Source organism: Anguilla anguilla, chromosome 9 (genome assembly GCF_013347855.1).
Source record: "Anguilla anguilla isolate fAngAng1 chromosome 9, fAngAng1.pri, whole genome shotgun sequence".
NCBI classification, from domain to species: Eukaryota; Metazoa; Chordata; class Actinopteri; order Anguilliformes; family Anguillidae; genus Anguilla; species Anguilla anguilla.
In genome coordinates, this window is record NC_049209.1 from 38181791 (window position 1) to 38209656 (window position 27866).

The 27866-nt window shown below is 40.3% G+C and overlaps 1 protein-coding gene across 2 annotated transcripts in view; it reads right to left on the minus strand.

Annotated features, from left to right (window-relative positions):
- rnf214 (ring finger protein 214) overlaps positions 1-27866 on the minus strand; it is a 68769-nt gene that overhangs the window by 33976 nt on the left and 6927 nt on the right. The window contains exons 2-6 of one of the 2 annotated variants that reach the window (XM_035432392.1): positions 24662-24860; positions 11390-11449; positions 10974-11114; positions 10656-10789; positions 10438-10506 (exon numbers count right to left, since the gene is read on the minus strand). In XM_035432392.1, the coding sequence (XP_035288283.1) occupies positions 10438-10506; positions 10656-10789; positions 10974-11114; positions 11390-11449; positions 24662-24847 (590 nt within the window). In that variant the 5' untranslated portion in view covers positions 24848-24860. The remainder of the gene's footprint in view (positions 1-10437; positions 10507-10655; positions 10790-10973; positions 11115-11389; positions 11450-24661; positions 24861-27866) is intronic. The other variant, XM_035432393.1, reaches the window with a different exon arrangement.

Here is a 27866-nt window from a genome sequence, read left to right on the forward strand (position 1 = left end):
TATAATTTTGAGATGCAATAGTTCGAATCGTTCGTAGTGTGGGAATTTACAAACGCGCACATTGCTGGATATCCCTACAAACACACAGATACGTTGCAATACAGTACACATATTTACCAATATGATCATAAGAAATATACTTACGCATGAAGTTGATCCTCAGCTGGATCAGTTCGCTGTTCGAAATGACACCGCTCTTCATCAGTGTCGGCTTCCGGACGGACTATTTTCCAAAATTAAGCGAAATGTTCACCTCAAAAGATGTGAATTAGGCGACACTTTGACATTCTATCCCGCTTTCGCAGACTTGGCATTTCTCACATGGATCTCGCATCGCCCCTCCTTTAGTCTCCTTCTATGGGGAGTAATTATAATGTTGTTAACATGTGAATGCAATTTGGGCGGACTTCCTGCTGAGCGAAATTCACATAGTAATGAGTAAAGTTTAACGAAGCATACATGGTCTAATTGATCAAATTTAAAACGATTCATATTATTTGCCAATGGGCGCATTGGAAAGTCGCGATTCTAAGGTTTCTGTCAATGTTTTTGTTGCGTCTGTATGATAACAGCACGTGAAGTTAATCATCCAAATAGAAACGAAAGTTAATTTCATCTTGTCGAGCTCCGCCGGCGGAGCTCTCGACCCCAGAGGGTTAACCTACGGGCCAACAGGTCAGTGGACGATGCAGTCAACATGGGATTACACTACATTCTCCGCCATCTGGACTGCCCGGGGACTTATGCACGGATCCTGTTTTTGGACTTCAGCTCGGCGTTCAACACGATCATCCCGGAACTACTCCACTCCAAGCTCTCCCAGCTCACTGTGTCTGCCTCTACCTGTCAGTGGATTACCAGCTTCCTCACTGATAGGAAGCAGCAAGTGAGGTTGGGGAAACTCACATCCTGCACCCAATCAACCAGCACAGGTGCGCCGCAGGGTTGCGTGCTCTCCCCACTGCTCTTCTCCCTGTACACCAATGACTGCACCTTCAGGGACTCCTCTGTTAAACTCCTGAAGTTTGCGGACGACACAACCGTCATTGGTCTCATACGAGATGGTGCCGAGTCCGCATACAGAGGGGAGGTTGAACGGCTGGCCCTCTGGTGCAGCCACAACACACTCAAGACAGTGGAGATGACAGTGGACTTCAGGAGACATCCTCCTATCCTGACCCCCCTCACCATACAAGGCAGCACTGTGGCAGCCATGGAGACCTTCAAATTCCTGGGAACTACAATCTCCCAGGACCTGAAGTGGGAGACCAACATTGTCTCCATTACAAAAAAAAGTCCAGCAGAGAATGTACTTCCTGCGCCAGCTCAGGAGGTTCAACCTGCCTCAGGAACAGTTGGTGCAGTTTTACTCAGCTGTGATTGAGTCTGTCCTCTCTACCGCCATAACAGTGTGGTTTGGCACTGCCACAAAACAGGACATACACCGGCTGCAGGGCACCATCAGGTCTGCAGAAAGGTTGATTGGACTAAACCTGCCCTCACTCCAAGATCTCTACACTACCAGAGCAAGGAAGCGGGCGGGGAAGATCATTGCCGACCCCTCGCATCCTGGCCACCACATCTTTGAACTCCTCCTCTCCGGAAGGCGCTTCAGAGCACTGCACAGAAGAACCAAAAGACACAGGAACAGCTTCTTCCCACACGCCATCTCTCTCATGAACAATTAACCCAGCCAGACCTGTCTATCAAAAAATAGTCATACATACCCACAGCCATTTTCATAGTGCAATAATTTAATCATACACTTATATTTATTACATATTTATTCTTTGTATATGCACAACGCACTTTCACTACTGCTTACGGTAGGTAAAACCTACTCTTGTTGTTTGTCATTGTTGTTTGTTGTTGACATTGTGAATGTAAGTACAGTGTGAGTTACTGTGAACTGGAGTCAAATTCCTTACATGTGAAAAAAAGCATGTTTGGCCAATAAAACCCGATTCTGATTCTGATTCTTAAATACACTCCTTATTAAATCCTCCCAAGATCAGGCATTTTCCCAAACCTTTTTAAGACCGCAATTGTAAAACCTTTACTCAAAAACCTAACTTAGACCCCTCCTCGCTTAGTAATTACCGCCCCATTTAAAATCTACCTTTCCTGAGCAAGGCTTTAGAGAAGGAAGTGTTTAAACAATTAAACAAGCACCTTTCTGAGAATAGTATTCTTGAAAATTTTCAATCTGGCTTCAGAGCAAACCATAGTACAGAGACAGCTCTCGTCAATGTTTTAAATGATCTCAGATTAAATGGTGATAGTGGAAATATTCTTTCATTCTCCTTGACCTTAGCGCCACTTTTGACATTATTGACCACAATCTTTTACTTAGCCGTCTTGAGAAATGGGTTGGTCTCTCTGGTACAGTTCTAAGCTGGTTTCAATCATATATTACTGGAAGGAAATTCCATGTCAGAATCGGGGAACACATATCGGAAACAACAAACATTGACTATGGTGTGGCCCAAGGCAGTGTCCTAGGACCTTTGTTGTTCTCAATCTACATGCTGCCACTGGGATCCATAATCTGTTAGCATGGCGTGAACTTCCACAGCTATGCTGACGACACACAGCTGCATGTGTCTGTGAGGTCAGATGACCCAAATACTCTGTCTAATCTAACTGACTGTGCGTCAGCCATTAATGAATGGATGAACAAGAACTTCCTAAAGCTAAATGAAGATAAGACTGAGATCCTCCTAGTTGGCCCAAAAAATAGGAGGGATTTTTGCTAAACTGGGACATCTGGCCTGACAGACACGACCACAAGTAAGAAACCTCGGTGTCATTTTAGTTTCTGACCTCAATTTTAAAGCCCATTTTAATTTGTTGGCCAAAACTTATCATTTGTGCAATATAGTGAAGGTGAGACCACTACACTGCCAGCAAGATGCTGAAAAGCTTGTTCATGCTTTTGTTTCTAGTCGTCTTGACTACTGTAATGCTCTATATACTGGCTTACCAAAAGCAGCCATTGCAAAACTACAGACCATTCAGAACACTGCTGCCAGGGTTTTAACAAAAACTAAAATGAGAGATCATATAACTCCTGTTGTATGCAACCTACACTGGCTCCCTGTACATCCAGTCCAAATTTGGTGACATTCTGATCATTATTTCCAGAGAAACGTGTGATAAGGCAGACGCTGTCCCTTTTGGAGAAGCCTAAATTTTCACTATTTTCAGTTTTGGGGAGGATCCAAACATCAACCAAAAAAACTAATTTTGCAGTAAAATATTTTTATACAACCATCCATTTCAAAAACTAGACATATTGAAGTTATGAAAAAACATGGTTGTGCTTTGTTCTACATCGGGTAGGGGTATCTCAAAAACTAAAGCCTTTTTTGGAGATTTGTTCCTCTACCATTAGTTGCAATGTGAAAGTTTTCTAGCCGGATAGGATATAGACAGGACATATGGAAGTAAAACCTACGCTGAATTTTTCAAAACATGTCAACCTAGATTTCCACTTCTTTAGATGCCTACAGTCCACCTGTATTTGGGCTTGTGCTTACTGGGCTACCTTCTTTAAAAACATGAGCAAACAACAGCATTAAATAATGACTTCTTACTGCAAAGCCATACATGGCCATTTAACTAACTAGGTGTTTATAACTTTATTCCCTTATACAATATTGACATCCAAATTATATTGGAATGTTCAATGTTCGTACGTTTAGCAAAAGTCACGAACAAGGAGCCATATACATTTCATGATGCCAGATTTATTGATTTTCTTAAAAAGTTACAACAGCTGACCACTGTGGTGTTTCTACTGTTTAACAACTTTTTTTTTTACTAGGCTACTGTAGCTAACGTCACTTGCAAGCGCCACGTTTCTAAATTAATGTTAGCTAGCCCTGTTCTCTATTTACCGACATACAAATAATTAGTCTGTTGTCTACAACACCCCATTAAAAACACACAAACAATTTCATAACTAGCAGTAGTCTATGTGAAAAAAACACATTTGTACAACAGTTTATTGCATTTGAGACACTTATATACAGTTGAGGCTAAAAGTTTACATACACATAGGCTAAAGGCATTCAAACTCAATTTTTCTGAACTCCACACATTTCATACATTTCCTGTGTTAAGTCATTTCCTGTGTTAAGTCATTTCCTGTGTTAAGTCAATTAGGGTATCTACTTTATCTCCATAAGAGCTCATTTCAAAATAATAGCTAAAAGACATATTTATTTCAGCTTTTATGTACTATATTAGATTTTCAGTGGGTCAAAAGTTTACATACACTTTGTTAGTATTTGGTGGCACTGCCTTTTAATTGCGTAACTTCCACAAGCTTTTCACAATACTTTGCCGGATTATTTGCCCATTCCTCCTGACACAGTCAGGTTTGTGGGCCTCCTTGCTCAGACACACTTTTTAAGTTCAGTCAGGGCAGGGCTTTGTGATGACCACTCCAATACTTATATAGTTGTCTTTAAGCCATTTTTTTACAACTTTGGAGGTATGCTTAGGGTCACTGTACTGCTGGAAGACCCAGTTGACCTAGCTGATGTCTTGAGGTGTTGCTTCAGTATTTCTAGATAATCCTCCTTCCTCATGATACCATCTATTTTCTGAAGTGCCCAGTCTCTTTTCCAGCACAACACCCCCACAACATGATGCTGCCACCCCCATGCTTCACAGTTGGGATGGTGTTCTCCGGATTAAACGCCTTACCCTTTATCCTCCATACATAGCGCTGGTCATTATGGCCAAACAGTTCAATTTTTGTTTCATCCGACCAGAGGACACTCCTCCACAAGGCTAGGTCCTCATCCTGGTGATCACCAACAAACTTCATTATGGCTTTTTTATGCCGATCTTAGAGTAGGGGCTTCTTCCTTTCAGGCCATGGCAATGTAGGATTATCTTAATGGTGGATGTAGATACTTTGGTACCTGATGCCTCCAACTCCGTCACCAATTCCTTTGTCTTGGGGTTCAGTTGAACCTTTTGAATCAAAGTTTGTTCAGCCCTGCGAGTTAATTTGTGCCTCCTTCCTAACTGATGCAGTGTCTGTGTGGTCCCACAATTTTCATATTTGCATACAATTGTTTGTACAGATACTCGTGGAACCTTCAGTTGTTTGGAAATTGCTCCTAAAGAGGAACCGGACTTGTGGAGGTCCACAATCTTTTTCCTGAAGTTTTGGCTGAGTTGCTTGGATTTTCCCATGGTATCAAGGGCAAAAAGGCAGTGGCCATAAAGGTACAGTAGGCCCTTAAATACAGCCACAGGTGCCAATTAACTCACAATTAACTCCTAACTATGACAATTAGCCAATCAGAAGCGTCTAAAAAGTCAATACATCAATTCCTGGAATCTTGCAGACTGTTTAAAGAGACAGTCAACTTGGTGTATGTAAACTTTTGACCTACTGAAATTCTGATATAATGAATTACAGCTGAAATAACTGTGAAATGTGCAGTTGTGAAAAACTGAGTTTTGGTTATCTTTAGCCTAGGTGTATGTATGCATGTAAACTTTTGGCCTCAACTATACCAGAGAACATGGTTATTGACAGGTGCCATCTGTTTTATTTACCATTCAATTGGCAGACTGATCTCGGTCATGGTTAGTATGCATTTTGCATAATAGTCTATGATCATGTCAAACTTAACTTATATACCCATTCTGCAGAAAACATATTGTTTAAACTATTCAATTAACCCCTTAGCGCACAAGCCAAATCTTGCCAATCCTTGCCCATTTAGGGGGTACCCTATTTAAAGGTTTATAACTCCAGATGTGAACACCACAGAGACTTGAAAAATGGCTTAGATGAAGCAAGACATTTGTACAATTTAAAATACTAATGCAGATTAGTTTATATTCATCATTTTGGAATAAATAAAGTGCCACAAATTCAATTGTTTTGACAAAAAATCCAAAATAAATTTGCACTTTTTAAGTTTGCAATGAAATACTGAGAGATTGCATATATACAGCAGGTTAAACTATACATGTGCTAGATCAAAAACGTCTTGACCACAAGTTCATAAAGTCTAAGGGTGGATATGTAGAACTACCATAGATGTATGAAGCAAAAACTAAGCAGTGTACCCAGCGTCTCCCAATCTACCCAAAATATCTCAATTATGCATTGCTGTAAATCACAACATATTCACATATTTCACTACAAATCAACTGTTTTGACTCAAGAAAATCACAGAAACATATCCAAAATCTCTCCAAAATTGAATAAAATGCTTTTTGTCCAATATAAAGCATATAAATAAGCCCCTTATGAAGGTTTAAGATGAAACATTGCTATCAGATTAAAAAAATAATGCAAAAATATTGTCACACAATGCGGTACAGTACCTAAATGTGTAATAATTAACTCTTGTGTGTATTTCTATACTCTGTGCTCTCGTATGTTTTCTTGTATGGGGATGGGACGACATGAAAACAATTTAACCGTCCACCACGTTTTGGCAATGCTCCAACTCTCACGTCATCACTATTACACTACCATCTAACGCTTATATTACAGTGTGAAATATCCACATTATATAACACCACTAACCTATTTAAAGATACTCAATAAAAAAATTAAAAAACGTATACACTCACCAGCCACTTCATTAGGTCCACCTGTTCAACTGCAAACTGCACCCGTTAACGCAAATACCTAATCAGCCAATCACGTGGCAGCAACTAAATGCATTTAGGCATGTAGACATGGTCAAGACAATCTGCTGAAGTTCAAGCCAAGCATCAGAATGGGGAAGAAAGGTGATTTAAGTGACTTTGAACATAGCATGGTTGTTGGTGCCAGACCGGCTGGTTTGAGAATTTCAGAAACTGTTCATCTACTGGGATTTTCACGCACAACCATCTCTAGGGTTTACAGAGAATGTTATGAAAAAGAGAAAATATCCAGTGAGCGGTAGTTCTCTGGGTGAAAATGCCTTGTTGATGGCAGAGGTCAGAGGAGAATGGCCAGACTGGTTCGAGCGGATAGAAAGGCAACAGTAACTAAAATAACCACTCGTTACCACCGAGGTATGCAGAAGAGCATCTCAGAATACCATAGGGACACAGCAGGTAGTAAATTTGTGCTACAGGGACACAGCTGTTAAGGAATGTGTGCTAAAGGAATGCATCTGGTGAGGAATGTGTGCAACATGGACACAGATGGTTGGGAATGTCTGCTACGGGGACACAGTTTGATGGGAATGTGTGCTACAGGGACACAGCTGTTAAGGAATGTGTGCTAAAGGAATACATCTGGTGAGGAATATGTGCAACAGGGACACAGATGGTTGGGAATGTGTGCTACGGGGACACAGTTTGAAGGGAATGTGTGCTACATGGACACAGCTGGTGGAGAACGGGTCCTACAGGGACGCTGATGGTTGGGAATGTGTGCTACAGGGACATAGTTAGTTGGGAATGTGTGCTACAGGGACACAGCTGGTGGGAAATGTGTGGTACATGGATATACAGCAGCTGGTGGGGAATGTGTGCTACAGGGATATACAGTAGCTGGTGGGGAATTTGTGCTACAGGGACACAGCTGTTAAGGAATGTGTGCTAAAGGAATACATCTGGTGAGGAATGTGTGCAACAGGGACACAGATGGTTGGGAATGTGTGCTACGGGGACACAGTTTGATGGGAATGTGTGCTACAGGGACACAGCTGTTAAGGAATGTGTGCTAAAGGAATACATCTGGTGAGGAATATGTGCAACAGGGACACAGATGGTTGGGAATGTGTGCTACGGGGACACAGTTTGAAGGGAATGTGTGCTACATGGACACAGCTGGTGGAGAACGGGTCCTACAGGGACGCTGATGGTTGGGAATGTGTGCTACAGGGACATAGTTAGTTGGGAATGTGTGCTACAGGGACACAGCTGGTGGCAGGGTTCATACGCTTTTTCACCAATGATTTTCAATGACTTTTCCATGACTTCTCCACAACCTTTAACTGAATTTCCATGACCAAAACAAATGACTTTATCTCAGCGGGACAATTTAAAATTATTTAGTGTAACAGCTCCAACTACCCTGTACCCTCCAACAGACCCTGAATGGTCTTGATATCTGGGTAGAGGAGCACAAAATGAAACTCAACCCAAAGAAATGTAAAGTTTTACATGTCACCCACATGAGGCATCCACCCGCCCTGCCGACTCTCTCCATTGACCAGAACATCCTGGAAGTCTGTGACACTGTCAAGGTCCTGGGGGTCACCATCCAGAGTAATTTGCATTGGGGCAGTCAGGTGGACCACATGCTGACTTCAGCGAACAGGAAGCTTTTTGCTCTGCGTCGCCTGAAGAAATTTGGTGTCCGAGACCCAGAACTGGTTTCCATCTACACAGGGTACGTACGCCCGGTGCTGGAGTATGCAGTCCTCGTCTGGCACAGTTCCCTGACTACAGACCAGGCTAAAAGGCTGGAAAGCACACAGAAACGGGCTTGTAAAATCATACTTGGCCAGAGGTACTCAGGGTACCCAGAGGCTCTCTGCACTCTCGGATTGTGCATTGTATCAGAGAGACGCACTCAACTGTGTCTTGGCTTTGCCAAAAAGCTGCTAAAGTCCAACTTCAGTGACTGGCTACCCCCCCTCAGGGAGGAGCTCACAGGTCGTCAGACAAGGAATTCAAACCAACTGGCCATCCCAAGATGTCGAACTGAGAGATACAGGAGATCACCAATCCCCTATATGTGCAGACTCCTAAATGACAGCGGATTTTAAATTTAAATTTGGGATACGAGATTAGATCTCAGTTTAGATAATTGCAATATTTAAAATTTTTTGTCTACTTAGTATTGATGTTGTATTGTAACAGCAAAATAATTCAGTGTTTTTAATGACAACTGTCTTTATGAACCAGTAATAATGCTGAAAGGTCAATAAATAAATAAATAACACTAAGTAAAATTAGGTCTGCATCTGAAACATATGGTGCCTCTCTAAAACAAATAAACACCAGACAGACACACTTAGTTACATTCTCTCATATTTTAATTCAAATAGTTTAACATTTTTGTCTCAAACAGGGCTTGAAATTGCGACCATTTTGGTTGCATATGCGACCGAAATTTAATCTGTGCGACCTCGAAATATAATTGGGAGCATCTGTGCCAGTGCAAATAATTGTTCTGGTGCGACCTTTTTTCTTTTTCTAGTCGAACGTCTCTTTCTCTGTACATTCGCTAGTTAGTACACTCAGTATGTGCCTTGTGAGCTGACGGTGACCCTTCTAACCAGTCGTGAGCTTGACATTCTTACCTTTAATGCTGATTTTAAATTGGTTAATATTAGTCTTCAATCACTCCCTTTCGCTGCACTCCACTGTCACGCGACACAGAGAGCTAACGCGTTAACTAATGTTACCTGAAGACAAAAGTTTATGTTCAATTTATTAGCGTTATCGATCGAAAGCTGAAAAGTTGAAGCGAAGAATTAACGTTAACTTAGTGTTTTGTGTAGCGACCCGGTTGAAACAGCTAATTTCTCCGACGCAGTTTACTGGCGGTTGATTTAATTAGCGGTATGAATGTGACGAGAAGCGTTTTGTCGTTTGAATGCATAACACGCAATTCCTTGAAGAGTCGACTCATTTTAGGCGTGACAGTTTAACTGTTACTTGTAAACCGTACTGTTATATTGTCGTTTTTTACCAATAAAAAATCTATTGCATATATTGTTGGTGCTCCTTACATTTCGGTGGGTGTTCCTAGGTTTTTGAAGTTGGGAGCACCAGTGCTACCAAGTAAAAAAGTTAATTTCGAGCCCTGATATATTACTGAAGCTGCACTTCCCTGGAATATTGTCGGCACAGTAGGGCCTACGTTTACTAACTGCTACATCAGCAGAGGCGTGCCCGTAAACAGACGGAGCCGGACCGAATTAACTTCTCACACCACCAAATACCGCGAAGGTTACGTGCCAATTTACGTTTTATTACTATACATACAATTTTTATGATTGGATTAATTAGTAATTATATTTGATGCAACTTTAGCTATATTTCCATTACTTTTCCAAAACTTTTCAAAAAATATTATTTTCCATAACTTTTCCAGGGCCTGGAAATTGCATTTTAAATTTCAATGACTTTTCCAGGTTTTTCATGACCGTACGAACCCTGTGGTGGGAAATTTGTGGTACAGGGATATACAGCAGCTGGTGGGGAATGTGTGCTACAGAGATATACAGTAGCTGGTGGGGAATTTGTGCTACAGGGATATACAGTAGCTGGTGGGGAATTTGTGCTACAGGGACACAGCTGTTAAGGAATGTGTGCTAAGGGAATACATCTGGTGAGGAATGTGTGCAACAGGGACACAGATGGTTGGGAATGTGTGCTACGGGGACACAGTTTGATGGGAATGTGTGCTACATGGACACAGCTGGTGGGGACCATGCATAGTCTTACTTTTCCTGACACTGCTCCTCTATCAGTGCTGTCAGCCTTTTCTCTGACTCCTCCAGGTCCAATGAGAGTCTGGCACACACAAACACAACAGATCTTATGTCTCATAAGCAATTATAGTGAATCTCCCTCTTTATCATGTCTCTTTGGTACAACTACAGCTTTCCTTTCTGTCCTTTACCCATTCCTCTCTTCTTTCAATAGGCCCATCCCTCTCTCACCTGTTCCTCTCCTCCTCCAGTTTATCCATATCTTTGGTCAGTTCCTGCTTCTTGAGGGTGAAGTTTTTTCGGGTCATTTTGCTGCAATTTAGCTTGAGTTTTACGCGCAGTGACTCCATCTTGTCAATTAGGGCCTAAGGAATAAGAAATGTCACTCAGTCCTAAAGCCTAGCTGGCACTCAAGTCAAATGATCACAGCCCTTCCAATAACTGGCTTAGTGACCCAAATACACAACATGTTCAACATACAAACAAAAATTTCAGTGCAGTATGAGGGGCCAGTAGTGTGGGATCTAGGAGGCTCACTGGGTGACTGACCTGCTGCTCTCGAATGTTGCCATCTCTCTGAAGCTCAAGTACTTTGACCCGTCTATCATGCAGCACCTGGTCAGAATCTTGCTGTTTCAGCAGAGCTTCATACTGAAGGGCCAGCTGTGTGCCCCTCTCCTCTACCTGCCGCTATGCCCACAGAATACAGAGAGAGCATTCAGCATTGTCCTGTGAATGTGCCCAGAATATAATGACAATGCATTCAACTGCTGCCAAGCCCACAGCACAAAGAGAGCATCAGTACATCGACCTTACTGCTATACCCACAAAGAATCAGTACCTCCAACTGCCACTACAACAAAGGACCACAAAGAGAATATCTCTGGGTTCCATACAATCACAACAGTATCTCAATCTGAGTGTGAAGCTCCATCGGTGGAGTTCCATTACAGAGCAAACGGTACCATCAGCGACTCCCAGTTCTCTTCAGTGTTCACTGCTGTTTCTGCTGTCCATGGATCTGTCTGTGTGGGAGAAGAAAGCAATAAGGCATGAGAGGCCGTGCCATTTTGTGAATATAGTCAAGGCTAAAGGGTGTTGTTTGTGCCTGCAACGCCTTTAGCCTTGACTGTATTCACAATATAGCATGGCCTCAAGTGCCTTATTGCATTTATAAAACCACAGTAAGTAATGACACCAATACATCCTTAGGTTTGTAGCTAGGTAAGCTGTTTATCTTAGTTTATTTTAGTTATTGCACTCGTGCCTACTTAATTATTGCTTGTATTATTTGCATAGACTGCTTTGTAGCTGCTTTTGTTTCTATTGATCAGATCAACCTACAGGGTCCAAGTTAAACTACGCGGTCGCTCCCTGAACTTGGAACTGTACTTCCCTCTAGGGTTTTCAACACACTTGTTCCTGGTTACGGTTATACACTTTGTTGTACGTCGCTCTGGATAAGAGAGCCTGCCAAATTCCTGTAATGTAATGTAATGTAATGCAAAAGCAGAGAGAACATAGCCTAGATAATATGAATTAGCATTAGCTAGGTAGCTAAAATGCTTGCTAACTCATTTTTGCAAACTAATGTCACTTCTCCTGAACTTTACAGTAGTAATGTTACATTACAGGCTCACATACCTGGTTATGAAAACATGATAAGTAGCCAACACCTTTCTGACACCTTTCTGTCAATCACTCTAGTTATCAAATTACAAAAAACTATAAACAGTCTAGTTAGCTAACTTCCCTTTTGCGTCGAGTATGTTAGGTGTGTTACATCATAGTTGTTAGTCTATTATGTACTACACTGGAATGCTGGAAACACTATTACATGGCTGGAATGCTGTATTGTCAAATCAGTATCCAGGACCGGAACTATCCATTTTATAAAGTGCATCAAGCAATGAGTCAGTGAATCACACAGACTGAGGTAGTGTGAAGGACACATCTGTACACTGCCCTCAACTACTAATACCCCTCACACTTCAGATTAAGCCAGGGTACTGAGATCCAAACAGTGGCAAAAGAATAACAAAACATGCAGCCACAGCTAATCCAATACAGTATGTTCTTCTAATACCTTAACATGGTAGGCAGCATATTGTTTCATTATTTCCTGTTTGTGACATTTCCTAATTGAAGTCAAATTTGAGGCATCCTTTGACGTGCTGTGTTTGTTCAGAAATGTTGATGAAAAATAATGAAATAAAAATAACAAAACAATTTTCTCTTAAATCTCTAAAATATATTTTTTAAATGTTCTGTACTGTGGATACCTTGTACCTTGATATCCAGAAAGAAGTCATGAAGCAACTCATTGCAATATCCACCCCGTCAACTCTGTTGTCATTCTTATTTCTCCTTGCCCTCCCATATTCTTCCTGTTGTGTACACTATAATGTTTTGTTACATCTACTCTGTCATTTTACCTGTAATAAATGTATACTGCATGCAAGACTGGTGGAAAACATTTGTGAAATTGAAGTTCACATGAAGGCTCGAACACATCACAAATAGTTAAGGTGTCTTAGATTCTGGGTACCCACTGTCAGATATCTAATTTTTAAATTACGGCAATTGAGACAGAGACAATATACGTAATTTGATATGGCAAAATTGCTCTAATAGTCCACCCAATATTACATTGTTATTAAGAGGCCTGCTGTGTTCGACCTGACAATAGGAATTAATACATGTACACACACACACACATATATATACATATATTTATTTCAGCTCTGGGTAAAAAAAAAATTTTTTTTTTAAACTATAGGTACATTTGTGAATGTCTTCAGACTACACTGTATGGAGTTACCATGGTATGTATTAAGCATCAGAAAACAGCACAAGAAATCAATGGCATTGCAATATAAACGTATATCAGTCTATACATTTCTATCAGTTACTACGCCTGGATTGAATGGGTGTAGTTCAATGTATTACCAGGCTCTTAGCTGTTGGGTCCATGAAGGACCTGACATAGTGGCCAATAAATGTTTTAGTCTGATTGCATATCTCCTCCCATAGTTTGAGACAAATAAAAGTAATCTTTCCCACTAAAACAGCCTCTTTGAATCTGAGCAAAACATTCCTGAAACACTCCTTTGCCATAGTGAATCATTGTCCATGTTATCAATATAGATAGTATATTCTGCTCTCCTCACAGGTTCATTTGTATGAAATAACAGATAGTGAACAAGTTCAGGCACTTTACTGGCATTTCTTGTAAAACTTCACAGAAATAAAGTTTGTTACAAACCTAATCTGCTAAATAAATGTAATGAAATGTAATGGCTAATATTTCCCATTTTTCTGAAATTATGGACTGAATGACAGAATCTGGGTTCAAAGGCAGAATTTACACAAACCTAAATGTGACAGAATTGAGATTGTTGTAGATCTTTGCATTTACTGCTGTTGAGCATTGGGGATACTGTTTGAGTATATCTTATCTGATGAAAAACACATTTTCAACATACAAAAATGCCAAGTTACTCACACATACAAAGCACTCTATAAGTCTATCTACAAGTCATTCATTCAAACCAGCCAAAATCTAGGCCTGCCATGAAAAGTATTTATACCAAAATTACATACAATATCTTACCTCACACAAATTACACAAGCTATTGCAAAGCAATGCTACCCAGTGTTACCTAAATTGTTTCAAGTCACTTGGCCCCAATGTTGGGGAATAGTGAACTACATGTAATTAAACTAGTAGTTTAACTACATTTTGCAGTAGCTTGCTGGGTAGTTCAACTACATTCATATTTGCATAGTGATTCAAGTAGTTAAATTACTTTTTTGCCATTTTTTTGTGTAGTTAACTACTGAAAGTACAAACAATTTTGGGCCATAAAAGGAAAGGAATGTTTTTTTATTTTACCTTTGCTTCACTACTGTAATCGAACCCCCTTTGACCAGCCCCGCCCCCTTTTTCTTTCATCCTGACCGCTGTGAAGGCATGCCCAGGCAATCAGGCAGCCACCACCACACACTTGACCTTTGTGTAGTGCACGTGCAAAAGGGCGGGCGTTGCTCAGTGCTCACACAGCGACAGCGTCATCATGAATAAACCTCCCGAATCTCAGCCTGAGGAAGAATCACCATGGCCATACTTAAGCAAATACATGACACTGACGAGCTCCACCAACAAAACCTACGTTTTTACTTGTGAGCTATGCAAGCCGAGAGTAAATACACTCTCTACTGCAAATACGTCAAACACAAATCTAAGAACACATATAAAGGTGAGTGTATTAACATTGACTTTGCTAGCCAATTTAGCGAAGTTTAGATAAGTTAGCCACATTGTAATGTTACACACAAGCAAGTGATTTAATTCAGTTAACGTTATCGTTAGTCTAATTAAATAAAATCTGTAGCGTTAGTTCATCTGACAACAATTATGTTCTATCAAAAACTAACATGTCGCTAACCAGCTAATGTCGGGTTTGCAGACATAAAGCAAACATTAGCTAACATTAGCTGACCTAGTCATACTATTCTCATAATGTGTTTTGCCGCCAAACAATATGGCGCAATGTAAGGGGGTCTTTCATGACAATCACCTACTATTTGATTGCAATCACCTGTGGTTGCTGACCAAGGTGTCTGCAATCAATCCAATACTATGAATAGCTTAGCCAGAATCATTCAAATGAAGGACTGGCTAGGCTGAGGTTGGCTTGCTGTTTTTTTGCCACCTAAGGTTAATATTGTAACAGCATACAATTTTATTTAAATTTAAATTTTTTTTACAAAGTAGTTTGAACTACTTTTTCTAAGTAGCTTTAGTCAACCAAAATAGATTTCTCCCTAGGGTAGCTTTGCTGTAGTTCAACTTCTTCCAGTGTGAAGTAATTTCAAAGTAGCTTCCCCAACACTGCTTGGCCCTGTGTTTTTTAATACTACCATCTCACAATGTTGTCATTCAAACTCTGTGTCACATCAAAGTGTCTAATAACAAAAATTGCCTCATGCAAGACATTTAAATGGATCATTTCTTTCTGCACTGTGTTTGTAATGAGTGATAATAGTAATTCATATATAAATGTAGGCTATGACAGACATGCATACACACAAATGAATGCAAACACACATAGCCTACATTCTGAAAGAAAGATATAGGCATGGATTCAATCCTTTACCATGAATGCCAATGTCATGTACTAACATTTTCCTTTACCATGAATGTCAAATAAATGAAAGTGCATGTCATATTTAAAATGTAAGTGTTATTAATGGGTTATTGCAAACGACAGGCCTACTAATTATTTGTATGTTGGTAGAGGATGTATAGGGCTAGGTAACATGAATTTAGAAATGTGGCGTTGCAGGTTTAAATCTAGCTCCAGTAGTCTACCCTAGTTAAGAAGTAGTTATGAGAACAGGGGCAGCGATGAACGAGAAACGTTTCTGAGTTAAAGAAAGTGGACATACCTTGTGTGAAATCATTAACTTGCAGCAGTTTCTAAACGACCGGTGACGTTACTAACTGGACCGAATCGTAACAGAGATGTTAGAGCTCGGTTTCTGAGGCGCCTGTATGTGTACTAATGTTATACAGTAGGTCTGACGTCTTGTTAGCAAGGTAGCTATCGTTAAACACGTTGAAAATGCAGAAAGCGGAACTGTGTAAAGTGTGGGTGTATTTTATTTGGATTTCAAAAATGTGAATGAGTTTCCCGCAAAGATTGTACAGATGTAAAAGCAATATTTTAAATGTTGTATTTTTTGTTAGCCAGCAAGGTAGCATAATGGTTGAGATTTGCTTCAGTTGGAGGGGGGATTTGAACCCGGGTCAGTCGTGCGGAATGTTCCAAGGGCATAGGCACTAGCCAGTCAGCTATGAGGGAAGCAGACGTCAGAGGTGAAAAGTTTTACCGTTTTAAACGTGCAAACTTCTGCAAAACTACATGTTCATTTTGTGTGTGTCTCCGATGTTTTCATTGGTTGATGAACGTAAAAAATACCAATGAGGAGACATATTCTTTGTAGGCTCTGAGCATTTGTGGCAGGAAAAAGAAGAAGGAAAAAAACGCTAAATCCCCAAATTGGGGGCTTTATTGTTGTTTGTGAAATATGTCTGTTGAAAAGGGGTCAGAAGGTACAGAAATGTATGTTTTTAAGGGCTGAGAGTCTGTGGTCATTATGGTTGTTTCTGTAGGGAACCCTGAAAAGTGGCAAACTCTCGGTGCTGTATAGGTATGGGGCATGCCGCCCCACCAAGCAGTAGCCATAACTTGGCATACCCACCACCCCAATGCATGTTTGTTTAGCCACGTGTGATTTCACATAATTTAATTACCGCTTCACCTCCCACTTAGCAAAATGATTGGATAGACTTCCAATAATTAATTGTAATTAAGCCGAAGGAGGCTATTTTAAGGAAAGTCGTGTCTTAAGATTATTTTTATGTAAAACTCATCTTTTAGAGTTATTGTTGCGAGAAATGGGGGAAAAAAACATGTTTACACTTGGTTTGTAATTCAGTAAATGTGCATTTACTAACTGAATTCTTCTCTAAAGGTTATTTTAAAACTACAGGTGGCCTAATATTTTTGGCCATACAATGTTGTTGGGTGACAAATTAAAGAAAAAACCATCATAAAGTGTCTTAGTAAGGTGTTGGGCCACCACGAGCCACCAGAACAGCTTCAATGCACCTTGGCATAGATTCTACAAGTATCTGGAACTCTATTGGAGGGATGTAACACCATTCTTCCAAAAGATATTCCCTCATTTAGTGTTTGGATGATGGTGGTGGAGAGCGCTGTCTCAGCTCTACTGTTTCATTACATATCGCAGTAATGCACAAGCATCACGGTTATCAAATATGCACTTTTGACTATAATTTACAACCCTATTTACTGATGTCTTTCCCGTAGATCTAAACGCACAAGTCACTTTAGTTACTGATCCTATTGGCTGTGACAAAGGGTGCGGTGGTGTAAGTATAAACGCATCAGAAACGCAGCTGAAATATGCCCAGTGTATGTACTCACGGATTTGATGGCCATCCAACGAGCCTTGATTGACAAAATTATCAGCAAGCTTGTAGAATTAGAGCTCCCTAGGTCGCAACTTGTGTACCCTTCTGTCATGCTCCGTTTTCTGTTATTTCGAGGAGATGCACTTTTAGTGTTTGTTAGGTTTAGAAGGTATTTTGATACGCTTATCTGTGAGTAGGAGTCCTCTTCGCTGTTTTTCTTAGGTACATAAGTGACCTTACATGAGAATTGGAAGTAGTAGAACCGGAACACTTGATAGTGGAGAATAGGAGCAGACATGTATGTCCCAGCAATCTTTGCAAATTATAAAATAACAATAGTATGAGAGAAATTAGGATAAATTATGAAATTTAGTAGTTGAAACAATATGTTTTTAGCAGAATGGGTATGTAGGTGAGTTGTGACATGATCACAGACTATAGTTGAAAGTAAATGAAGTAACCATGAGCGAGATGAGCTTGCTTATCAAACGGTGTATATAACAGACAGTATAAGAAATCACTTGTTAAAGCGGTGGATAAAGTAACGTGTGATATTGCGAAGGAAATGTATTGCACTGAAGTACTTTTGTCATGTTCAGTACTAGTAGTTATAATTATGTTTGAGTCCTGATTTTAAATGTAATGTTTTAATGGGGAGTTGCAGACAGTACATTCAAAGTAATTGTTTGTATGTGGGTAGATAGAAAACAGGGCGAGGTAACATGAATGTAGAAAAGTGACATTTGCTGATAAGAACATTTTCTACAGTAGCCAAGTGAAGAAATATAGAAATGGCACAGTGGTCAGCTGGTGTAACTTTTTAAGAAAATCAATACATTTGCCGTCATGAAATGCATATGGCTGGCCGTGAGTGACTTTTAGTAAAGGAAATATAAGTGTAAGAAAACGTTAGTGTAAAATATGAAAGTATTTGCCTGAGGGTGAGGCGGGATTCGATCCTTCGATTTTACGTTTTCCAGTCTTCACCACCATGACATAGCTGTTCAATGCGTGAAATTTTTCAGTCGTGTCTGTGGTTTTAAAGAAGAACACATGCCAGTAAGCACAGCTGAGCTCCGGTTGAATTCATATGGCCAGGCGATACTGTAGCCGGGTAAGTGAACGTGCAGATGATATGTCATAATGCAGTATGTACGTTCGTTGAACGCCGGGTAGATGTGGTGCAATTGTTGAGCAATTGTCAAGCAAAAAAGCTTGTTTAACCTCTTAGCGCACAGCCCCTAGTGGTGGGCACGCCCGCGTGCCTAAATTACTAAACTCAAACATTCGGTGCTACTGCAACCAAAGTGTGAGATGAAAACAGAAACGCGTTGTTTCCGTTTCATTAGTAGACGATACATGACAACTATGCCGAAAACGGAGTTTCGCAGCCCCACCATTGTCGCTCCCGTCGTTCATTTAACACACACCCCCTCCCTGCAGTCTCATCTAAAAAACACCCCCCACCCTTGACATAATGGACAATATTGTCTATCTTGGCATTCATAAAAATATTCTTTCACCACTAAAAAATCGTATTCCGTCATAGCAACAAGATAAACCCGACAATAGCCCGAAGATATGCCTATACAGCAGTGAAAACGCTGCTCACTGAATAACGAAATAAACGAGAAAAAGTTTTTAAAAATGACACCATGTCATTCTACAGTCAATATCTGGGACTAAATATTGAATAAATATAAAACCTTACTGTTGGTTTTACGTGTAGAGATGTCCCTTTTGAAACTGCGTGGTCATATATTGTCTTGGACAATCCGTTTGGGAAATATAGGCGCATCTGTGACGCCTGGGTATCTTCCAAAATAGCTGTGCGTAACACCACACCTGTTGTTTACGGCGTCGTCGCCCTTTTTAGTACAGTCTGACTAGATTTACAATTCATTTATTCGGTAGGCGAGAGTATAAGCTTTCTAACGATGTATAACATGTCTAATTCTGCTTTCGGAATAGCGTTTTATAGGTCAGCGTAACAGAAAATATTCTTAGCATAGCATTCACTTACGCAATCACACTCTGTTAGCAGACAAATACGATGCACCTAACGAAACATGTTCAAGGATATTTCGTAATTTCTTGGAAAATACTATTATTATTGAGGACTTCTGAACATAGCTAAGCCATATGTTTGCTGATAGACCTAGCTGACATCGTTTTCTGGAGCAAAACAGAAGCGAATAGAACAATATAATTGATACTGTCTCTCTGTCTCTATCTACTGAACATAGAGGAGATTTCACCATTGCTATGTAAGTATTATCGTTCAAAATATTTCGGTTATATACGTTCTTTTTGAAATTGAGTATTTTTAAATAGGTTAGTGGTGTTATATAATGTAAATATTTCACACTGTAATGTAAGCGTTAGACGGAAGTGTAATAGTTTTTGTGAAGCATGCAACAGTGATGACGTCAGAGCTGGAACATTGCCAAAACGTGGTGGACGGGTGAAAATTGTTTTCATGTTGTCTCATCCCCATACAATAAAACATACGAGAGTACAGAGTATAGAAATACACACGAGTTAATTATTACACATTTAGGTACTGTACCGCATTGTGTGACAATGTTTTTGCATTATTTTTTTAATCTGATAGCAATGTTTCATCTTAAACCCTCATAAGGGGCTCATTTATATGCTTTATAATGGACAAAAAACATTTTATTCAATTTTGGAGAGATTTTGGATATGTTTCTGGACACCTAGCTATTTTAGACCACTGTACTGACTGAAAGCTTGTAATTCCCATTTGAAAATTATGCAACAGTGATTTTCTTGAGTCAAAACAGTTGATTTGTAGTGAAATACGTGGATATGTTATGATTTACAGCAATGCATAATTTAGACATTTTGGATAGATTTGGAGATGCTGGGTACACTGCTTAGTTTTTGCTTCATACATCTATAGTAGTTCTACATATCCACCCTTAGATTTTATGAACTTGTGGTCAAGAAGTTTTTGACCTAGCACATGTATAGTTTAACCTCCTGCATATATTCAATCTTGCAGTATTTCATTGCAAACTTAAAAAGTACAAATTTATTTTGGATTTTTTGTCAAAACAATTGCATTTGTGGCACTTTATTTCTTCAAAAATTATGAATATAAACTAATCTGTGTTAGTATTGTAAATTGTACAAATGTCTTGCTTCATTTAAGCCATTTTTCAAGTCTCTGTGGTGTTCACGTCTGGAGTTATAAAGCTTTAAATAGGGTACCCCCTAAATGGGCAAGGATTGGCAAAATTTGGCTTGTTCCTTAAGAGGTTAAGAAACTTACTTCCGGCGGGGCTTCAACCTGTGACTTCATGATCCGTAGACTGTGAAATTTACCACTCAGCCACGAACGGACTAGCTATTACAACTGGGAAATTTCTTGGGTGATAATAGAAGAGCTCCCGTTGAATCCACATGGCCTGGCAATATTGTAGATGGTTAACTGAACGTGTAGATGGTACGTCATAATGCAGTGTACACGTTCCGTGAACGCTAGGTAGATGTGGTGCAAAATAAATAATTGAGAAGTAATAGAGAATTATTAGTGAGGAAAAAAGCAGGTTAAAGAAACTTGTTCCAGGAGGGGCTTGAACCTGGGACCCTATGATCCATAGACCATGACCATTTTAGAGTAAAAAGATATGTCTATTTTGCGTGTGTATGCGATGTGATTGGCTCATGTAGGTGAAGGATTGGCTGGTGTTAAATTGGTGGTAAAATGTCCAATGGGGAGACATTTTGTTTGTGGGCTAGGTAGCAGGAAGAAGAAGGAGAAAATGCAAAATCCCCTTAGTTTGGGGCTTTATTGTGTGGACATGTGAAGATATTTATGAAATCTGTCTGTTGAATGTACAGAAATTAATGTTTTTAAGGGCTAAGTGTCTGTGGCTGTTGTGATTATTTTTGTGGGGAACCCTGAAAAGTGCTAAACTCTCGGTTCTGTATAGGTATGGGGCATGCTGCCCCGCCAAGGCGTAACTTGGTGGCATGGCATACCTGCCATCCCAATGGTTTCAAGCCATCAACACCATTCAAATTTTGATTTGCTGCAAGTCAACCATGTCCATTTAACAACACCATGCATTTTCATGGATTTAAAGCCCAGCAAGCCAAAAACCTGAACACCCTAGAACACCTATGAATGTAAAATATTATTGAAAGTTTTGCCTTGTTCAGAATAATGCACCCTTCAATTCAGGCCGAAGACCAAGGCTGAAGTCCAAGCCTGGAATTAAAGGGGGCTGGGCTCCTGAAGGTCAAAATTTTGTCAGATACACTACAGCGCCACCAGGCATTCAATAGACATCATAATTGAATGTATCCATATGGAGTGAATTTAGTGCCAATATTATTTATACGTGTTTCACAACTCACACGTTTTTTACGCATTGTAAAACTACAAATCCTGTTTTACAAATCTCAAACTGCAAATTGCAAAATACAAATCTCAAGCTGTGGACACACGAAAATACAAATCATTTTGGCACTATTTTTCCATGTAGCAATGGAAAAAATCCACACATGTATGCACCAATCAGAGTTATGGTACCTACAGCCAATCAGAGGAAGAAGAGCTCACAACCAATCAGTGAGCAGCAAGGAATAGCCTTTTGCGGCCCATACTTGGAGAGGACGGGAGCTGATGAAGCATGGCGGATGCTCAGGTGAGTAGCTAATATCTAATTAAAATGTATTCATGCCGAATATAATGATCAAACGTAAACATATTTGATTAGTCGCTTGCATGAAGATAACTTTTTAATGGGTAATTGTTGGTTGAGAATTGTCAGCTCGTCTAGGACCAACTTTATGCTAGCTAACGTTAACTATGACTAGATATCAAAGGCAGACAACAACAAGCTTAACATTAACGTTAACATTACTGCGTATAAACCCTCTATCTCTCCCTCAGTTTTTACTATTTTCCCAGTTTTTTTCATCCACAATATGCGCTGCTGTAGCTACTGAACAGCTGTTCGCTGTCAATACTAGCGCAAGATGCACACACAGGTAGGATTTTGCTCCTTCCGCCAATGTGCAGAAGCAGCCTTTATTGCTCCCCCAAAAGCCAGTTGCTGTGTTGCCACAACTGCCATTTAACAATTTCTCATAGCTCTATATAATATTCCTTGGATGGGATATGTTTAGGCCTGTAACGGCACAATTTCTTAAAGATAAACAACATTAAATTCTATTTCCATTTCAACTCTGTAACTGGGTCACAAACGTAGGCAAATTGCATTCAAATGTGAACAAATGTTAAGAATCAGTGACTGCCATTTAAGTCTTATTACTAGCCTCCTCAGCACCCCATCTCAGGCATCTATGCACTTCTCACAGGCTCACTTTATTGCAATTGTGGCATGGGCTGTTTGGATTAACCAAATTAGAGATCACCAATCCCGACCTCATGAAGTTTGAGAGCCCACTATTTTTCCATTTCTATAACAGGCTACCTTTAAACCTCTTCATACCAAACACCCCCTAATGGTAACGCAGACCCGATGGATACACATTAATTCAACAATATGCAATAAACTTGTCACGTCAATTTTTAATTAAATATCCTTAAGAGACATCCATTCTTTCAGAGAAAGTTGTTAAGTCAAGTCCAAAATGTCAAGTTATAACACGGTAAATGACAATTTTAACTCCCACCTAATTACCATACCATACGATCTACTGCAGCTTGCCATCAAGCTGCAAACAAGCCGCTGGTAAACTTCATAAAATTCTGTATCGTCATACCTTCCGGTTTTAAGAAAAACAGTTTCGAAAAAGTTCCGAATGGCTGTGTATGATTTTTTTAAGTTGACCAGATCGACATTCCTTTACCATGACCGACAAATAAATGAAAGTGCATGCCATATTTTTAAAATGGAAGTGTTTTTAATGGGCTAGTGCACATGACAAACCTACTAAATGTTTCTATGTTGGTCGAGTATGTATAGGGCTAGCTAACATTAATTTAGAAATGTAGCGATGTAGGGTAGCTACAGTAGCCTAGTTAAAAAGCAGTTTTAAGTACAGGCGCAGCGGTGAATGTGAACCGTTTTGACTAAAAGGTATACTATGCAGGTTTTTTGTGGCCCTTCTAGACTCTGTGTTCGTCTCCTTCTCCGTCCTCAAACCCGCCCACACCTCCGCAAAATGTCAAGCAAACTGATGAGATATTGAAAATCATATTTTTAGCAACCTGAATGATTCCACATAGATGGTAACATTAATTGGGCAGTGTTATTGGGATGGCAGGTATGCCATCCAGCCAATTTACGCCTTGGCAGGGCATTCCCCATACCTATACAACACCAAGAGTTTGGCTCTTTAGTAAATCTAAAGGGAAACTTCACAGCAATTTAAAAATATTTATATTATGGATGATTTCAAAATTCAGAGAACCCAGTGTTTTAAGCATTACAGTATCTGTTTAGATGAATATTTACATTTTAACACACATATTGTAGAGTTGGTAAAAAACAAAAAATGAATATAAACTGGGTTTTTCTAAAGGATCAAACAGTACTTAATAAGGGCATCCTGATTAGAAGTTGTACAAAAATATTTTTATCTGTGTTGGATTATATGGATATAATCTACATGCATGCATTTGCCAGTACCCCCAATCCACTTGATGCTGCGTATCCTAGTTCACTCAGGTCTATTATGGGTGAAAGTTTTAGAACACATCACACATCAGGATTATAACAATGCCAAGATCAAAACCATGCACATTTAAAATTTTACAGGGTCTTACATGATGCACTAGTGCACTAATCTCCATTGTTTTGATTTACTTTTTTATTCTTGTTTTATATTGTTACTTTTCAATCATTTTCATTTGTATGAAAAGCACTTAGAAATGCATTTAATTGTATGAAAGTTTCTATATAAATGAAGTTTAATTGATTGATTGATGATTCAGCTATAAGGCCAAAGATAACCAAAAAGGGGCACTTTGATTAAAAGTCCATGAATAAGTATTTATGACCAAAATTACAAATTTGTGGCAAATATAAATATATATATATATATATATATATATATATATATATATATATATATATATATATAAATCATTTATAGGAAGTTTCTTTAGGGAATATTTCAGGAAGACCTGATATAGAGATTGTTTTTTTTGTTTTTTTTGGCAAACTCCCACGGAATATCTTGCTATACACAAGTTTATCTGCCTGCCTGTTGGTAGATTCCTTGATCATACCTGTACACAATGCTCCCAATGCTGTTTGCTTTGAGTATCCTGGCTGGGGACCAGAATATCGTACGGTTTATCCACTGCAGTCAAGGTTGTGGGCAACAAGTTACTCTGTGAGTCGAGCTGAAAGCTGGGGGTGGAGACCCAGGGATTGGGTATGTGCCACTGGTATGGCTGCTCTTGGCTCTCCATTGCGGAAAACTCACTGTGAGAAAGAAGAATATTTTAAAATTACACAGGATAGTACTGCACATCTGTGAACATCAAGGTTTCAATCACCTGATGTCAAAATCAGTCAAGTCCTCTTCTAAAACAAATGCCCACACAACTTCATGATCCATTTCTATAATAAAGATCAGCAGAAAGTAAGAACAGTGCTGCTTGTGAGTAGCTGCAAGTTTTAAATATGGCCCCATTTCAGTGTTTTTGGTGTTCTGGGGTCCTGCGACTCTAGCAATTCTCCAAAATACACTGATTTCATAATGCATATTTTTCAAAAAATTTTTCATATGAAACGTGACGGTTGTCAATTGAGTTTCAAAATACCATCGAGGACATTTTATTTTGCTTTCAAAAGTCTGATATCATCAGCTAAAACCTCATTTTCCAATGAAAGATCAGTGCATGTGTCTCTGATCCACATAAACTATTCTCCACCTTCTCTTCTGGCCTCATTCCTCCTCCACCCTCATCTCCCTCTTCCCTGTCCGCAGAAGACTTTCTGGCCACCTTTGAAGGGAAGGCGGCTAAAATCCGGAACTTCTTTGCCCATCATGTCAGCCCCCCTACCCCCCGGGACAAACCCATGGCCACACTGACCTCCTTCAAGAGGCTGGAGGACTCCGATGTACTCCAACTCATCATTTCTCATCACACAACCACCTATCCACTTGACCTCATCCCATCTACAGTCCTCCAATCTATATCCGGAGAGATTCTTCCCTATCTGTCCTCCATTGTTAATTTCTCCGTTGCCTCCGGTGGCTCGCGTTACCCCACTTCTCAAGAAACCCACCTCAGACCCCTCTGATGTAATGAAATATTGACCCATATCGCTTCTACCTTTTCTGTCCAAAACCCTTGAGTGAGCAGTGCTTAAACAACTAACCTCTTTTCTCCATCAGAACAACCTGCTAGACCCTCACCAGTCTGGCTTCCGATCTGGGCACTCAACAGAGACTGCCCTCCTGGCTGTGACGGAGGCACTCGCCACTGCAAGAGCTTCACGCCTCTCCTCTGTCCTGATCCTCCTTGACCTGTCTGCAGCATTTGACACTTTCAACCACACAATACTCCTCTCCACCTTGGCTGAGATGGGCATTTCTGGGATCGCCCTGTCTTAGTTTGCTTCCCATCTTGCAGATAGGTCCTACCAGGTCACCTGGATGGGGTCTGCCTCTGCTGTTCTCCATATACACCAAATCTCTTTGTTCAGTTATTAATTCACATGGCTTCTCCTATCATTGTCATGCAGACGACACAAAACTCTTCTTCTCTTTCCCCCCCACTGCCTCACAGGTTGATAATAAAATATCTTCCTGCCTGGCTGACCTCTCAACCTGGATGGCCAGCCACCACCTGAAGGTCAACCTCAACAAAACTGAGCTGCTGTTTTTCCCATGCATGACCTCCCTACTATGTGAGCTCTCAATCACGGTTGATGGCACCACAGTGACTGCCTCTCACTCTGCGAAGAGGCTGGGGGTGGTCCTGGACAACCAGCTGGACCTCAAAGGCAAAATCACGGTCCCACAGATTCCTTCTGTACAACACCATTCCTGACTACGCACTCCACCTAGCTGCTTGTCCAGGCTATGGTGACCTCCCGCCTTGAGTACTGCAACTATCTACTTGCAAGCCTGCCAGCTTGTGTTTTGCATAGACTGCGTTGTTGCTGCTCTCGTTTGTGTTAGTGTTAAACAGTTTAACCTTCAGGGTCCAAGTTGAACTATGCGGTTGTTCCCTGCACTTGGACCGGTACTTCTCTCTAGGGTTTTCGTCATACTTGTTTCTGGTTATGGTTATACACTTTGTTGTACGTCGCTGTGGATAAGAGCATCTGCCAAATGCCTGTAATATAATGTAATGTAATGTGTCATACAGCCATTACAGTTGATTCAAAATGCTGCTGCCCGACTCATCTTCAACCTTCCCAAATTCTCCCACGTCACTCCTCTGCTGAGGTCACTCCACTGGCTACCGGTCACTGCCAGGATCACGTTCAAAGTCCTGACCCTCACTTACACTGCAGCCAACAGGACGGCCCCTATCTACTTGCAGGACAAGATTCGATTCTATACACCAGCTTGACCACTCTGCTCTGCCACAGGGCGCCTTGCACCCCCTCCCACCCGAGTAAAGAGATCACAGAGCTTCTCCACCCTAGCTCCCCAGTGATGGAACAAACTCCCCGCCCCACTTCGAACCTCTCCCTTCTTTGTATTTGTCCTAATATTGTAGCTTGTTCTTCTCCCTAGTTTGGCTTGGCATAAGTTAGGTCAGAATAATGTTCACTGCGTGAACTGAACTGTGTTCTTGGCTATGAATAGCTGTACAAAATTAATATTGTACCTTATTGAACCTGTTTTGTAGTTGTCTAATGACCATGATTTGCACTTTTTGTACATGGTGGCTTTGGATAAAAGTGTCTGCTAAATAAATGCAATGTAATTATATTCCCCATTCACTTTAATGGCAGCTCAAATGTTTTTCCCTCAACACACACAATACAGGCTTACTGCCTGGACTTCACTAGCTTAGGTTATATTGGTGGGCGTTCTAGTTCCTTTCAGGGACACAAATCCTTTGACTTAGTTTCCTAAAAGGATTAGTTCCCAGAAAGTTCACTGATTCCTTCACAGCTCTAATCCTGACTCCCAAGAACAAGAACGAGAATCATGCAGTGACTGGTTCCGACTTCAAACTCTTCGTTCAGTGACTCCAATTCCAAGTGAACGAGAACGAGTCATGCAGTGACTCATTCCGTCTTCTAACTCTAGTTCCTAGAGAAAGAAATGCGACTGTGCTGTTGAATTCCTACAGGAACCCTAGGTCGTCACTGTTATGGGATTCACAGATATGGGATTCACAGATATTTCTGAAACATTTCACCGATTTAAAAAATGTAGGCCTATAGCTTATATGGGGATGTCTTCGTGACATTTACTCAAGTAGCGTTTACGGTTAGCACACAAATAAGTGACACAAGTTA